The 17,161-nt window shown below is 44.1% G+C and overlaps 1 protein-coding gene across 1 annotated transcript in view; it reads right to left on the reverse strand.

The window, feature by feature from the left end:
* Positions 1-1,110: 1,110 nt before the first annotated feature.
* arhgap20b (Rho GTPase activating protein 20b) overlaps positions 1,111-17,161 on the reverse strand; it is a 96,092-nt gene continuing 80,041 nt past the window's right edge. The window contains exons 13-15 of the mRNA XM_078210350.1: positions 15,443-15,632; positions 5,953-6,070; positions 1,111-4,640 (exon numbers count right to left, since the gene is read on the reverse strand). Coding sequence (XP_078066476.1) covers positions 2,872-4,640; positions 5,953-6,070; positions 15,443-15,632 — 2,077 coding nt within the window. The 3' untranslated portion in view covers positions 1,111-2,871. The remainder of the gene's footprint in view (positions 4,641-5,952; positions 6,071-15,442; positions 15,633-17,161) is intronic.

Raw genomic sequence — 17,161 nt, forward strand, 5'->3', positions numbered from 1 at the left:
AAGTCAAGGGATATCCTTGGAAGAGGGAAGTGCCTTTTGGGAGAAGTCAAATGCCACTTAGGAGTGTTAAATGCACACATGAGTGTGGGTAAAAATGGATAAATTCATTGGAACTGTCAAGCTGATTAGAATAGTCAAGGTATAAAGGGATTTTTTCAAGATATTTAAATCACCTGACCTTTTAAAGTAAAAAAAAGCAAATATGTTGAATTTTTTTTTAAAGTGCTTGCTATTTCACTTTGTGACATGAACCTGAGACCCATAGTTATGGGATTTGTGCTGCATGACTGATTTCACAACCTATCATTATCTCAGTGAGGTGACTATCAGTCCAAAATTCGACTGAAAGCTCCAAGTGGCTATAACATCGTTGATGAAGGGCCAAGAATACAAATGCTTGTTCTTTCAAAGATTAAGCACTTGAATTAATAGTTTGTTTCATATGAGATTATATAATTGAAGGAATGTAACCTTACTGAATGTTTTTTTATGAATGAGAGTGCTTTTTATAAAAATAACATTTGCAATTGACACTTAGAACATTATGGATCCAGAGGTCTGCCCATGGTGGATACTGCGTGAATTGCGATGGAGGGTGTAAGCACAAGGGGTCACATGGGGGGGGCCATGGATTGGCAAGAGTTGAAACTAAATTGACATAGAGGCAATAAAGGGGTATGGGAAAGGGTAGAGGAGCATAGATTGACATAGGGGCTATAAAAGGCCATGGGAAGGTGGATAGTGGGACAAGTGTATGAGGGGCCATGGGGCTGGTTGGGGGCATGAGGTGGCATGGGTTGGCATAATGGGGCAGAAGGAGTGTGTGTGTGGACAGGAGGGTGGGGGGGCGGTGTGAGGCATTTGAAGAGTGAGGGTTGGAGGGCTCTTTTTTACTTCACTGCTCTTTGCAGCTGGGACCAAATCCCAGATCAGTGAGATGGGCCTTTTGCACAGTCCACCTCTGCACCTGGCAGTCCCTATGGTTACCTCTGAACTCTTCCTGGGGGTGGCAGGCCAACTCCAGTTAACACCATGCCCCCCCCACCCACCTCACGCCAAAGAAAATTAGACCATCTGGGGCACTTTCTCCCGAGTTGAGTTTGCGGAACAAGAACTCAGGCTTTACAATTCTCCTTGGGTACAGGGATGGTGCCATAGAATTGAAGAATTGCAAATCATTGAATTATAGAATCCCTACAGTGCAGAAGGATGCTATACGGCCCAAGGAGTCTGTGCTGACAACAATCCCACCCAGGACTTACCCTTACCCTGCTCATCCTCTTGACACTAATGGTCAGTTTCACATGGCCAATCAACCTAACCCACACATCAATGTTACAACCATGTTCAAAAAAGGGTGCATGGAAAATTCCAGCAATTACAGGTCAGTCACTTTCACCTCAGTGCCGGAAAAGCTTTTTCAAACGATAATCCATGACAAAATTAACAATCACTTGGTCAAGTGTGGACTAATTAACTAACTTAACTGAGTTTTTAGATGAGGTGACAGAGAGAATTCATGAAGGAAATGTGGTTCATGTGGTATATATTGACTTCCTAAAGACATTTGTTAAAGAGCTACATGATAAGCTTGCTAACAAAGGTAAAGCTCATGGAATAAAAGGGACACTGGTTGTATGGATGGAAAGTTGGGTGAGTGACAGCAAATAGGGACAAGTGGTGAATGATTGGTTTTTGAGCCAGAGGAAGGTTTAGAGCGTTGTTTCCCCAGGAACTGGTACGAGTACCATTGCTTTTGTTGATCCATATCAATGCCTTAGATTTGGGTGTGCAGGACACAACTTCCAAACTTGCAAATGACACACAACCTGGAAGTGTGTGAATTGTGAGGATGATTGTGGTAAGACTTCGAAAGGACATAGTGAGGTGTGGCAGAAGAAATTTAATACACAGAAGTGTGAAGAGGTGTATTTTGGTAGGAAAAACAATGGGAAACAATATAAATTAAATGATATAATTCGAAAAAGGGGTGCTGGAACAAAGGGACCTGGGGATATATGTGTACAATTCTTTGAAGGTGCCAGTTCAGGTTGGGAATTGCTTGCAAAGGCACATAGGATCCTGAATTTTCTGAATAGAGGCATAGAGTACAAAAGCAAAGAAATTACAGTGAACCTTCATAAAACACCACTTCATCCTCAGCTGGAGTATTTTGTCCAATCTGGGCACCACACTTTAGGAAGGATGTGAAGGTTTCAAAGATGGTTCTTTAAAGATACATGAGAATGATTCCAGGAATGAGGGATTTGGATAGATTGGATCAGCTGGAGTTGTCCTTCTTGGAACAGAGAGGGTTGAGAGGAGATTAGGTAAAGGTATTTAAAATCAAGAGGGGTCTGGACAGAATAGGTAGAGAGAAAGTCTCCTGGTGAAAGGGCTGAGAACTAGAGAACACAGACTTAAGGTGATTGGCAAAAGAATAAGAAGTGCCATGAGGAAGAACTCTTTACCGTCTGGAATGCACAACTTGAAAGTGTGTTGGAGATGGAATCAATCTTGGCTATTGAGAGGAAATTGGATAAGCATCTGAAGGGAAATATTTACATGACAACTGTGAAAGGCTAAGAGAATGGGACAAGTTAAATTGCATTTGCAAAAAGCTGGCACCAATTTGATGGGCCGAATGCCCACCATCTGTGTTGCAACCAACAATTCTATACTTTTAGGAGTTTGTCTGCTAATTTCTAAAGCGGTAACTTCTAGGCTATGGTAATAGTGTTGGTGCTCAACATACATGTTTACTACCATATTGTCTTTTATGCAGAAACTAGTTTCATCAGTAGCAAGTTATGGAGGGCTGACCCTGGTTTAAAAACGTGTGAAAAAAATAACTGTTACAAGGTTACATATTCAGACATAAGATTCATCTGTGAAAATAATATTTTCAAAGTCTTCCAATTGTGAATCAGTGCACTGTCTGCTTTGCCATTCTTGTCTTCTCCTAATTAGCTCGTTCTCCACTGTCTTAGTGTCTCTGAGGCAGTGTGTGGCCTCATTGTGAAGGAAGTAGTCCTTAACAGTAGTTTTAACAGAGGGCGGTAATATAAAACGGATAGTGTGTCTTTTATTACAAGTGTTATTGCTACATTGCTGAGGAGATACAGGCTGAGTTGAGCCATCTAATAGCTGCTTGTCACTCTGTGAAGGAGAGTCTGTTGAAGAAGTTCTCGTTAAAATATCCCCGGATATAATTTTTTGCTGAGATGCCTTGGATCCATCAGAGATCTGTCTTCGTGTAACAGACTGGAGAACCAAGGGAGAATCCTGTCCATAAAACACAGTTTGTGGTATGTGAACCTTTAAAGTCTGCCCTGATCGTCTTGTACTTCCTTTATTGGGTGGTGGTACATTGGAGTTACTATTCTTATCTTGTGTGGCATTGTCAATTTCAGAGTCCTGCCTCTCTTGATCCATATGTTGTATAGTTAACACCTTACCGGGTGCCATGTAGAATGTTATTTTAGTGCGTTTAACATTCTTACTATAAGATGGCCCTCCAGTGGGCTCCTCAGGTAATGTGACAAATTGTGTTGTACTGGGAAAACTCAACCTACTCCTTCTTTCCTGATCACTTTCTCTGTTTAACCCCTCTGCATCACTTTGGACAGAATTTGTCCTACGTTCATTGTGTCCAATATAGGCTACACTTGTAAAATATTCAACGTTCTTTTCAGAATCTTCAACATCCACAGACCCTTGACTTTTTGAACGAGACACATGTTCCATTGATGTTTGGGTTGAATCCTCTCGGTCACTCTCACAAACCAGGTCTCCTTCTTTTTCTGCTTCCTCGTTGTACCAATCCAAATCATCAAGACAATAAGCCACTGAAGATGGGGATGTCCCAGATAATTTACCCGGAAGCCTACATGGTGAGGGGATCTGGCTTTTTCCAGAATTCCCAAAGTGCAAACTGTCACTGCGACCAAACACTGATGAGTCAGAATAAGAGAAAGCACTATCTATTGAACTTAGTGAAGACTCTGAGGGTGATGTGGTGGGAGAAGACAGGCTTGACAGACTTGACCTTGTCGACAGATTCATTCTATGCGGTTTAGGCTGCTTCAGCTTGGTATTAATCTGAGGAGACCTCCAATAAGTATATCTTAGTTTATTAGATCCTGGGACTTTCCCATCATCCAATAGCTTCTGGCTTTCAATCTGAAGCCTTTTCAGCTGTTGTAAATAATCAATGTGGCCATGGGTCATGGCTGCATCACAACTTGACTGGCGGGCCACCGGCTCATGAGACAAGGCGAGTTGGTGCGACAGGCAGACACTGGGCTCAGAGGAGCAGCGGTCTCGTGCTGAGTCAATGCTTTGGATAGCTGCGAGTGAAGAGACTGAGGAGCAGGAATATAGAGACTCATTTTCCAACTGCTCGCAGAGGTCCCCGCTGTCACTCTTCTCCAGGATTTTCTTACATGAAACTTCTTCACTGAAAAAGCTTTGCTGGCTCCAAGCCTCCTTGGGTTCCTCTGTTGTGTGGTGTCTAGAGTCATCCAGGTTGATGAAGATGGAGTGACTTTGCTGGTCCTTTTGAACTTTTAGCCTTTTTTGATCGGACCATGCTGAATCCATATCATCCGATGAATACTGTGGCTGCGTCAAGTGCACATCTACAAAAGTAACATTGAAAGAAAGATCAGAATGTTATAACTTTTCTGCATGGTTTTCTTATGCTTTTATCTAACGATTCTGACCCTCACTACAGTACTGTCCCTCATATGGTCAGTCATGTGTCTGATATAAGTAGTGAACTACAGTAGGCTATTCAGCAGCAGTGGGCATCATAGCCAAACCAAAATCTGTTCCCCATATGACATCTTTCTGGTTTGAAGCAAGGCATATTCCAACATATTTCCGGAATTTCCACTTAATAAAAACAAAACAAAATTGATCTTGGCTTTTAAGAAAATGTTCAAACTCTGATAATTAATTCATATTTTCAGCTACACAAGGTTAAAAAATAAATTAATTTAGATAAATGCAAAAGTAAACTCAAATTCTGAAACAAATGCCTGAGAGTATTGAATACGGAAAATGATAGGAATAGCCCAATCATCAGTTAGAGCCACAGACTAAATACAGGTCATTATAGTGGAACACCTGCCCTTTAGTGTATGGTACAGCAGCACCTTAGCTTCTTTAAAGTCACCCTAACTCAGGTCAGTAAACTCAGAACATCAATGGGACTTTTGAGGCGGGGTGTGGAATAAGTGTTCTCCAGCTCTGTCAGACAGCACACGGGAATACCGACGCCCTGGTGAAATGGGGTATCGGTCAAAGATCGGGATTCCGCCTGGAGTGAAGGCAATCACGATTCTCCCGACGCGCCCCGTGGGCCCCATCAGGTTCCGGCTCAGCCAAAAATCACGCAGTCTTGCTAATTATAATACAATTAATGAACATAGGATGCTTAAATTTGTATCCATCAGAACGGATGGATGCCTGACAGACATTGCCAGCACCAGCACGAGAGTTTTCCCGATGGTGTGCGCACCTAAGTTTTGTTTTAAGTTTATTTACTAGTGTCACAGGTAGTCTTACATTAACACTGCAATGAAGTTACTGTGAAAATCCCCTAGTCGCCACACTCTGGCGCCTGTTCAGGTACACTGAGGGAGAATTTAGCATGGCCAATCCACCTAACTATCACATCTTTCAGATTGGGAGGAAACCGGAGCACCCGGAAAAAGCTCGTGCAGACACGGGGAGAATGTGCAGATTCTGTACTGACTGTGACCCAAGCCAAGAATCGAACCCGGGTCCCTGGCGCTGTGAGGCAGCAGTGCTAACCACTGTGCCACCATGCCTAGTGTGGCTTTGGGGGAATTGGGTCCAATAAATCCAACCAGCAAAAATATATGTTAATTCTTGAGAATCTCAAGAAATATCTATAAAAAAAGCAATAAGGAAAACACCACAAACCAAGTGAGTCCTCAGAATGTTCCCGCTGGACATCTCCTGATCCTCCAAAGAGTGAATTCAGACCACTCCCAAAGATTCGATAAGAGTTTTCAATCATGAATTGTACGAGAATGGCCACCTGGGAAAAAAACACAAAGTCCCAGATGCATCATCACATTCAACAATACTGACTTGTACTTAGACACTGTCTTTAATGTAACAACGTGACCCAGGTGTAGCAGAAGAGTTGGGAGAGAATTGAGAGCTAAGGATTAATTTGTAGAAGGCGATGGTTCGGTCACAGATGGAGTAATTTGTGTAATTCGAAGCAAGCCATCGGAGAAAGAATATTGAAGCTTTAAAATGGTGACAGAAAATATTTACTTTACATTTGGGATTAAGTGCAGCTTGTTCTTTATCTAATAAAAATGTAGTAACGTTTATAATAATTATGCAATGTAAGATGTAAGCGATTCCCTTCCATAGCAGTAGCTTTACTCTTCTCACCATCGATGGAAGCTATTTGGCCTGGCTACCTTTCCTTGTCAGTCTCCACCTGTCCGATTTGAAGTAGACAGGCAAATAAATGCCTTCACAAAATTAACCATGGACCAATAAATTTAAATAACTGCTCAGCTCAAATGTGGTTGCCAATCCAAGTTCTGTTTAAACAAATCATACTTGGGAGGCAAATTACTACTGGCATTATCAGACAGAAAAGAGATGGTAGTCCTTTGAACATTGTGTGAAATTATGTGGGCTGATGCCATTCTAAAAATGGGAGGCTGGACTTGTCTCAGGTCAGTTTAATTTGTGCGTTCGGATTTATGACTATGAAACGCTGCCAAAGAGGATCAAAAGTGGCAAGTAAAGGTTGTTTGTATTGGCCAGAAGAAGCACGAGTGTTCTTCTAAGCATCAGAGAGTAAGGTGCACTTGTACCTCCTTGAATTAATCAGCCTGCCTACCTTGGCCTACCTTGCTTCTGGTTGAGTTAACCGCTTAGGCTCGCCAGTATTGTGGTCATGACCTGCGGGCAGCATTATACTGAGGAATAGCTCTCAAAATGGACCCAGCTCCTTGATATTAGGTGGGTTGACAGCGAGAACGGAGAATAGTCAAGTCACGGATAAAGAGCAAAAAGAGGGGTGGCATGGTGGCACAGTAGTTAGCACTGCTGCCTCACAGCGCCAGGACCCAGGTTCAATTCCAGCCTAGGGTCGTTGTCTGTGTGAAGTTTGCACATTCTCCCCCTGTCTGCGTGGGTTTCCTCCGGTTTCCTCCCACACTCCAAAGATGTGTGGGTTAGGTTGATTGACCATGCTAAATTAACCCTAGTGTCAGCGGGATTATCAGGGTAGATATGTGGGGTTACGGGAATAGGGCCTGGGTGTGTTTGTGGTAGGTGCAGACTCAATGGGCCGAATGGCCCCCTTCTGCACTGTAGGGATTCTATAATGGATTCTATGTCAGTACTATTGGGCAGCCACCTGAGGTACTCCCTGGCAGCCAGCCAAAAATTAAAATCTATCCCAAGGTGTGTTTTTTTTAATTGAATGGTTTGCATTTTCTCTGAGGCATCTGTTTGGCAAATAATGTCTTAAACTAGCTGAAACATTCTTCTGTGGCTGTGACTGAAGCTGATCATTATCTAGATTGTATGTGTTTAAACTTTGGATGCGGACATGATTGGACTCAAACGTGATTGACGTTGATGGTATTTGTGGGCATATTTCCCGACACACTCACATTAAAAATCACCAGCCGAACAAGTTATTGGAAGTTGTCCAGCAAGGGGCGGCACGGTAGCACAGTGGTTAGCACTGCTGCTTCACAGCACCAGGGACTCGGCTTCGATTCCCAGTTTGGGTCACTGTCTGTGTGAGGTTTGCACAGCACATTCTCCTCGTGTCTGCGTGGGTTTCCTCCAGGTGCTCCGGTTTCCTCCCACACTCCAAAGATGTGCGGGTTAGGTTGATTGGCCAGGTTAAAAATTGCCCCTTAGAGTCCTGAGATGCGTAGGTTAGAGGGATTAGCGGGTAAAATATGTGGGGGTAGGGCCTGGGTGGGATTGTGGTCGATGCAGACTCGATGGGCCGAATGGCCTCCTTCTGCACTGTAGGGATTCTATGATTCCAAAGGTGTGCTGGTTAGGTGGATTGGCCACGCTAAATTGCCCCTTAGTGTCAGGGGGATTAGCTAGGGTAAATACATGGGGTTATGGGGATAGGACCTGGGTGAGATTATGGTCGATGCAGACTCAATGGGCCGAATGGCCTCCTTCTGCACAGTAGGATTCTGATTCTAACTATGGACTTGCCCAAGGCATTTGAGGGTCGCTTGCCCACATGAAAGGATACACAAGCAATCATTTCCTTTTAATTTAGATGTTATAATTAAAAATCATAAGATAAAGCTTTAGTAATAAATCAGCTAGACAGCCTATCAATAGATTTATCCAGCAGGTGGTAAATGGTGAAACTCTTGTTAAAGGATTAGTGACCATCTGAAAGATGCAGAGCGAGGCAGGTGTTGTTGTAATGGTGGGCTTGTGGACTCTTTCTCGATTGCTGAGTTGGCCTTCCTCATTTGTGTCTCTCTTGTGGCTCTTGGCAGTTTGGTGGCACAGTGGTTAGCACTGATCCGGGTTCATATTCCAGGCACTGTCTGTGCAGAGTCTGTATGTTCTCCCCATGTCTGCGTGGGTTTCCTCCGGGTGCTCCAGTTTCCTCCCACAGTTCAAAAAATGTGCTGGTTAGGTGCATCAGCCATGTTAAATTCTCCCTCCCTGAACAGGCGCCAGAGTGTAGTGACTAGGGGATTTTCACAGTAACTTCATTGCAGCATTAATGTAAGCCTACTTGTGACACTAATAAATAAACTTAAGATTAGAGTAACTTCATGTTCCATTCAGTGAAAACAGAAGAATATTTTTGTGCTGGGATTCAGGAATTAGGGGAGTTAAGGGTGGATTTATTCTGAAAGAATGTATGGGCACACACTGAGCCACAAGATCATTTTCTCCTCTTTTGAATGTCAGGTTTACTCTGTTGGCAGATTCTTGCCTTACTATTGACTTGAGAACATAATCCAGGCTGACAATAGGGATTGATGCATTTGTGTTGCTTGTGAGACACTGCCATATGCAATTTGACTGCTGTTGTTAACTGTGACTTGACTCCAAAATTAATCTACTGGTTATGTAATATTTTGGAAAAGTCTACGGACACAATAAGGAGCTACATAAATTCAAGTTCTTTCTTTCATTTGGCCGTTTGAACGCGAGAGTAAGTAAACCGATTGAGAATCATGGAATGCCTGGAGTGCAGAAAGAGGCCATTAGGCCCATCAGGTCTGCACCCACTCTCTGAAGAGCATCTTACCCAAGCCCCCACCCTATCCCTGTGCATTTACCATGGCTAATCCACCTAGCCTATACATCTTGGGACACTAAGGGGCAATTTAGCATGGCCAAACCACCTAACCTGCACATCTTTGGACTACGGAAGGAAACCGGAGCACCTGGAGGAAACCCACGGAGCCACGGGAAAAATGTGCAAATTCCACACAGTCACCCGAGGCCAGAATTGAACCCGGATACCTGGCACTGTGAGGCAGCAGTGCTAACCACTGTGTCTTTGTGCTGCCCCAAGGCAGCCCCATGGAAGATGAGGTAAACAACATAAAATCAGGCAAGGGCAGTGGGGGCACTTAGCTGGACTTGGTTGAATCCTTCTATCAACGACCAGGCTGAAGCCAAAACCAAGGACACCAATGTCTGTTGCAAATCCAATGTACTTTCAGACTTTTCCCACAAGTAAAGTATAACGTAAGTCTATGAAGCATTCACAAGTTTCATGTATGAATGGAGATTATGTATAAATATACTAATGAATATTAAATTTGACCAGGCACTATTGACCCTTGCTCAGGGGTGGCGATGACCTAGTGGTATTATCGCTTGACTATTACTCCAGAAACCCAGGTAATGTTCTGGGGACACGGGTTCGAATCCTGCCACGGCAGATGGTGGAATTTGAATTCAATAAAAAATATCTGCAATTAAAAGTCTACTGATGACCATGAAACCATTGTCGATTGTCAGAAAAACCCATCTGGTTCCTTCAGGGAAGGAAATCTGCCATCCTTGCCTGGTCTGGCCTATATGTGACTCCAGAGTACAGCAATGTGGTTGACTCTTAACTGCCATCTGAAATGGCCTAACAAGCCACTCAGTTGTAACAATCGTGACAAAGTCTCAACAAAGAAATGAAACCGGATGGACCACCTGGCATCGACCTAGGCACCGGAAAAGACAACAGCAAAAAAACAAACAGCCCTGTCGACCCTGCAAAGTCCTCCTTACTAACATCTGGGGGCTAGTGCCAAAATTGGGAGAGCTGCCTCACAGACTAGACAAGCAACAGCCTGACATAATCATTCTCTCGAAATCATACCTTACAAGTAACACACCAGATACCACCATTACCATCCTTGGATATGTCCTGTCCCACCGGCAGGACAGACCCAGCAGAGATGGTGGCACAGTGGTATACAGTCGGGAAGGAGTTGCCCTGGGAGTCCTTAGCATTGACTCCGGACCCCATGAAGTCTCATGGCTTCAGGTTAAACATGGGCAACGAAACCTCTAACTGGTTACCATATGCCATCCTCCTTCGACTGGAGAATCAGTATTCCTCCATGTTGAACAACACTTGGAAGAAGCACTGAGGGTGGCAAGGGCACAAAATGTACTCCCAATGGGGGATTTCAATTTCCACCACCAAGAGTGGCTCGGCAGCAGCACTACTGATCGAGCTGGTTGGGTCCTAAAGGATATAACTCCTAGACTGGGTCTGCAGCAGGTGGTGAAGGAACCAATAAGAGGAAATAGCATACTTGACCTCATCCTTACCAATCTGCCAGCTGCAGATGCATCTGTCCATGACAGTATTTGTAGGAGTGACCACCGCACAGGCCTTGTGGAGACGAAATCTCGCCTTCACATTGAGAATAACCTCCATCGTGTTGTGTGGCACCATCACCGTGCTAAATGGGACAGACTTCGAACCAATCTAACAGTTCAAGACTGGGCAGCCATGAGGCGCTGTGGGCCATCAACAGCAGCGGAACTGTACTCCAGCACAATCTGCAACCTCATGGCCCGGCATATCCCCCACTCAACCATTACCATCAAACCAGGGGATCAATCCTGGTTCAATGGAGAGTGCAGGAGAGCATGCCAGGAGCAGCATCAGTCATACCTAAAAATAAGGTCTCAACCTGGTGAAGCTATCAAACAGGACCACTTACATGCCAAATGGCAAAAACAGCAAGTGATAGACAGAGCTAAGCGATCCCACAACGAATGGAGCAGATCTAAGCTCTGCAGTCCTTCCACATCCATTCGGGAATGGTGGCAGACAATTAAACAACTCACTGGGGAGGAGGCTCCACAAATGTCCCCATCCTCAATGATGGAGGAGCCCAGCACATCAGTGCAGAAGATAAGGCTGAAGTATTCACAGCAATCTTCAGCCAGAAGTGCCGAGTGGATGATCCATCTCGGCCTCCTCCAGCAGTCCCCAGCATCTCAGATGCCAGCCTCCAGCCAATTCGATTCACTCCACGTGATATCAAGAAATGCAAAGGCAATGGGCCCTGATAACATTCCGGCAATAGTACTGAAAACTTGTGCTCCAGAACTTGCCGCTCTCCTAACCAAGCTCTTCCAGTACAGTTACAACACTGGCATCTACCCAACAATGTGGAAAATTGCCCAGGTATGACCTGTACAAAAAAAGCAGGACAAATCCAACCCGATTAATTACTGCCCAATCAGTCTACTCTCGATCATCAGTGAAGTGATGGAAGGGGTCATCAACAGTGCTATCAAGCAGCACCTGCTCAGCAATAACCTGCTCAGTGACGCCCAGTTTGGGTTTTGTCAGGATCACTCAGCTCCTGACCTCATTACAACCTTGGTTCAAACATGGACAAAACAGCTGAATTCCAGAGATGAGGTGAGAGTGACAGACTTTGACATCAAGGCCGCATTCGACCGAGTGTGGCATCAAGGAGCCCTCGCGAAACTGGAATCAATGGGTATCAGGGGGCAAGCTCTCCGCTGGTTGGAGTCATACCTGGTACATAGGAAGATGGTTGTGGTTGTGGAGGGTCAGTCATCTCAGCTCCAGGACATCTCTGCAGGAGTCGCTCAGGGTAGTGTCCTAGGCCCAACAATCTTCAGCTGCTTCATCAATGACCTTCCCTCCATCATAAGGTCAGAAGTGGGGATGTTCGCCGATGATTGCACCATGTTCAGCACCATTCGTGACTCCTCAGATACTGAAGCAGTCCATGTTCAAATGCAACAAGACCTGGACAATATCCAGGCTTGGGCTGACAAGTGGCAAGTAACATTCGCGCCACACAAATACCAGGCAATGACCATCACCAATAAGAGACACTCTAACCACCGCCCCTTGATATTCAATGGTGTTACCATCACTGAACCCCCCCACTGTCAACATCCTTGGGGTTACCATTGACCAGAAACTCAACTGGACTCACCACATAAACACAGTAACTACAACAACAGGCCAGAGGCTCGGAATACTGTGGTGAGTAACTCACCTCCTGACTCCCCAGAGCCTGTCCACCACCTACAAGGCACAAGTCAGGCATGTGATGGAATACTCCCCACTTGCCTGGATAGGCGCAGCTCCAACAACACTCAAGAAGCTTGACATCATCCAGGACAAAGCAGCCCACTCGATTGGCATCACATTAACTAACATTCAATTCCTCTACCACCGAACGCTCAGTAGCAGCAGTGTGTACTATCTACAAGATGCACTGCAGCAATTCAACAAAGACCCTTAGACAGCACCTTCCAAATCCATGACCATTTCCATCTAGAAGGACAAGGGCAGCAGATAAATGGGAACATCACCATCTGCAAGTTCCCCTCCAAGCCACTCACCATTCTGACTTGGAAATATATCGCTGCTCCTTCATAGTCGCTGGATCAAAATCCTGGAATTCCCTCCCTGATGGCATTGTGAGTCAACCCACAGAACATGGACTGCACCGATTCAAGAAGGCAGCTCATCACCACCTTCTCAAGGACAACTAGGGATGGGCAATGAATGCCGACCAGCCAGTGATGCCCATGTCCCACGAATGAATTTAAAAAAGTGAACACATAAATAGCTATCTATCATTGCTAGCAGATTCCCCGCCCCCCCACATTGTTGCCACACCCACTGCCCCTGCCCCTTGATAATGCCATGCTGACAATATCAGGTTGGCACGGCCAGGGTGCATGTGGACTGTGCTAGGGCACTACCCTGCCATGTCCCTGATCATCAGGGGGCCACACTGTCTTCTGCGCCCCCAACGTGGTCATTTCGACTGCTGGAGAGCAGTAGTGATTCCCATCGGTCTGACATCATGTCAGAGGGGAGGGAACATCTGACATGCCCGGAATCTAAGGCTCTTTGCTGTTTAGGAATTTAGATCCATGCAAATTGATGGAAATCAGGTTATTGTTCTCAAATGCCAATTTTGCTTGAATGTTACCAGGCTACTGTGCTATGCAGAGCATCACAGCTGAGATGGATCCTGTCCCCAATTGCTGTATGAATGTGCATTTTAAAATACAGAAGACTGAAAGACTCAGGAGACACCAGCTTTCATCTTGCTATTGCTATCCTTGCTGAGATCGGTTTGCTCACAACTATAAAGTGTTGATTTGGTTTTCCAGTGCTGCTAGCACTCAGAAGAAGCACGGATTGAATATAGTTGGCTTTGATCTTCTGTGCATGTTCCCACCAAATGTACCTCCTCAAATGTACTTCTCTGGGATTAAGGAATCATCCCATAAATTGGTTCTTCCTTTGATTCCAATTTCAACCTGCGTCTTACAACCTGAATCAATTTGGATTCAACTTTAACTGGCAGTTGGAAACAATTGCAATTCCAATTGTGAGATCTTCATCAAAGAAAAGAGAAGAGCTATAAATATCTCATGATTAGAATCTACAACTGTTTTAGTGATCAAAGAATTTGGGAGACTGTCTATTGAACTATTACAGAGTAAATATTTTATTTTAAGAATAACCACGATAAATTTTTGTCATACTTAGAGAAAAAGACTTTGTTTTAACTGCTTGCCAAAAATATGATTTACATAATTTCTAATGCTAATGTTTGTCCTTCTCTCCTGTCTCTCTCTATCTCCCCGCTCTGCTACTTGTGGAGAGGCAGAGTAACAGAACAGTTAGTGAGATAAAGCTGGCATTCTGCTGTCCCACAGTCCACTCTCCAGTCAGTACTCTGAACAACTACTGAGTCCATGCAGCCTCAGTAGATGCTGTAAGTTTGGTTGATTTTATGCTTAGAGGAGGATGATTCTCTAAACTGAAAGAAATCTTTACGCTAGAAGGAATGTGGCCATAAGGAACCTGAAAATAATGCCAGCATGAGGGGTTATTGGGCTCTACTTTCATCACCTTTCTCAGTTGTCTCAGTGACTCCTGGTGTGGGCAGGAATTTTCTACAGGAGGCTAGTAGGTCTTTGCTAGATTTAGGCATTACGCTTATCAAACGTAAGGAAGTTACCAAACAGAGAGGGTTTCAGCATCCACAGAGTATGGAAGTGGCCAGAACAACAGATCACATTTATTACAGACAAGGATGAAACATTGCATATAGGAAGAGAAAATGGTTGGTCCCATCTACATTGTTTCTAGTGGAGCTTCTGTACCAACACCTATAAGACTAAGATGCCTCTGAGTGCCCATTTCATCATGGAAGGTGATTATCCAGCATCAGTTTCAGCCGGCTGAGTTCACCATTGGACTTTTGATGCTGGATCCTGCACTCATGTGAAGCAGTAATTTTTATTTTCTTTGTGGTTTTGCCTGGTACCTCTTTCTTTTCTTTATTCCTCTTGTACTGTATGAATGGGGCGGGGGGGGGGGGGGAGTGCAGGGGGTGCGGGAGTACATTGTAAACCCTCTTCCCGCAGTTTAAGTGTGTGTAAAATAAACTAACCTTCTAAGTTTTTCCTATCTGGAGTTTGCTGTGGGGTTATTGATAGAAAACTGGATCACACCAAAACCGAGGGGTTGGAAAATATGACACCGCTTATAAAGTGGGGAAATGAAAAATCAAAAACACCTGATGGGCGGTGAGAGGAGAAATTAGGGTCGTCTAAGTTAAGCCCCCTCTTGTCAGCATCTTAGCTGGGACAGCAGAAATGGTCAAAATGGCACAGATCCTGAGGCTGGTTGAGGTTGGAGACAACAGATGACATTACCTAACTACAAGATGATTACAACATTAGCTGAATGCTAAACACATAGTTATGTTTCTCTCGTATCTAGTGAATGCTGAATGAAGAATAGAAATATAAAACTAGAGTTCTTCAACCATCCACAACAATTAGATTCATCGCCTTACAAATTTATCCATAGCAATATTAGAGTTCACAATGAGTAGGTTACCTTTCTTGTGCACTTGCTTTCTTCCTCTGGGCCCATAGGACTAGGAAGCCATAGCATGTTTGGAGCTATGCAAAGAGCTAGGTTAAAAGCAGTCATCTGGTTTTCTTCGGAATTTCTCTCAATCTGATGCAACACTCCAAACAAGTGACGAAGAAGAAGGACATTTGCTTCAGGAAGCTCCTCCACCAGACTGCCACATATCAAAGACATATCATTAGACAGCCTTAATTTCTGTTACCTTGACCTGTTGCCTCAAACCGCAGAATTCTAGCACAGTAACTACAACATATCTAAAGATCACCATATACTAAAGATGATATTGTTTTTCTTTTCCATTGAGAAATGTTTCATACAGCACTTATTCTCTCAAAAACTTACTTGTCCATTGGGGAAGCAATGGTCTAGTGGTATTATCGCTAGATTATTAATCCAGAAACTCACCTAATGTTCTGGGGACCCAAGTTCAAATCCCGTCACAGCAGGTGGTGGAATTTGAATTTCATTTAAAAAAATCTGGAATTAAGAATCTACTGATGACCATGAAACCATTGTCGATTGTCAGAAAGACCCATCTGGTTCACTAATGTCCTTTAGGGAAGGAGATTTGCCGTCCTCGCCTGGTCTGGGCTACATGTGACTCCAGAGCCACAGCAATGTGGTTGACTCTCAACTGCCCTCCAAGGGCAACTAGGGATGGGCAATAAATGCTGGCCAGCCAGCGACGCCCATGTCCCATGAATGAATAAAACAAAAAACGATGTCCTCTTCATAGTCTGATTAGAAAAAACGATTGAGTCATTAAGACCAGAGGACTCCTGATTTCATTTCAGTTTTGTGCTGGTGACTTCAGGCAGAATAGTAGCTATTGAGTTAAAGTTAGCTCCAGTGTTATTTAGCTAGGAAGCAGAAATTGAAACAAGATTTTAGTTCCTGGCTGCTATCTAGCCACTTTCACTGCTACATACATGCATATAGATGTTGGAGGAAGGTAGGAACCTTTACCCTTAAATGTTGATTCTTGCTAGCATATGGTGTTGACAGCCCGCTGATAGATCACCAAAAGGTCATTCATCATTTGTGAGTCTAAACTAGGAAAGGCGATAGCCTAATGTCATTATCACTAGACTATTGATCTGGAAACACAGCTAATGTTCTGGGGGCCTGGGTTCAAATCCCACAACGGCAGGTGGAATATGAATTCAATAAAAAATATCTGGAATTAAGAATCTACTGATGATCATGAAACTATTCTCGATTGCCAGAAAAACTCATTTGGTTTACTAATGTCCTTTAGGGAAGGAAATCTGCTACCCTCATCTGGTCTGGCCTACATGTGATTCCAGAGCCGCAGCAATGTGGTTGACTCTCAGCTGCTTTTTGAACAAGGGCAACTAGGGATGGGCAGAAAATGCTGGCCAATGATGCCCATGTCCCACAAATGAATTTTTTAAAAATGAGTGCTGGGATGGTATATATTGTGGAGAGGTGATTTCAGTCTCGCAGTCAGGAAATGCCCATCAGTAGCCAGAACTCTGGCATATTTTCTCCTCTGAGATTTCCAAAACGATGTCTGTGCTGAGGTCAGTTAACTCAGCTCAAGTTAGATCAACGCAGACTAAGGGCAGAATTTTACCTTCCATCTTTAATGGGTTTGGGGGATCATCTCGGATGACCATCCCATTGGGCCCCAACCTCTCTGCAATCTTCCAATAGGATAAG

This window comes from Mustelus asterias, chromosome 4, assembly GCF_964213995.1.
Source record: "Mustelus asterias chromosome 4, sMusAst1.hap1.1, whole genome shotgun sequence".
Taxonomy (NCBI): Eukaryota; Metazoa; Chordata; class Chondrichthyes; order Carcharhiniformes; family Triakidae; genus Mustelus; species Mustelus asterias.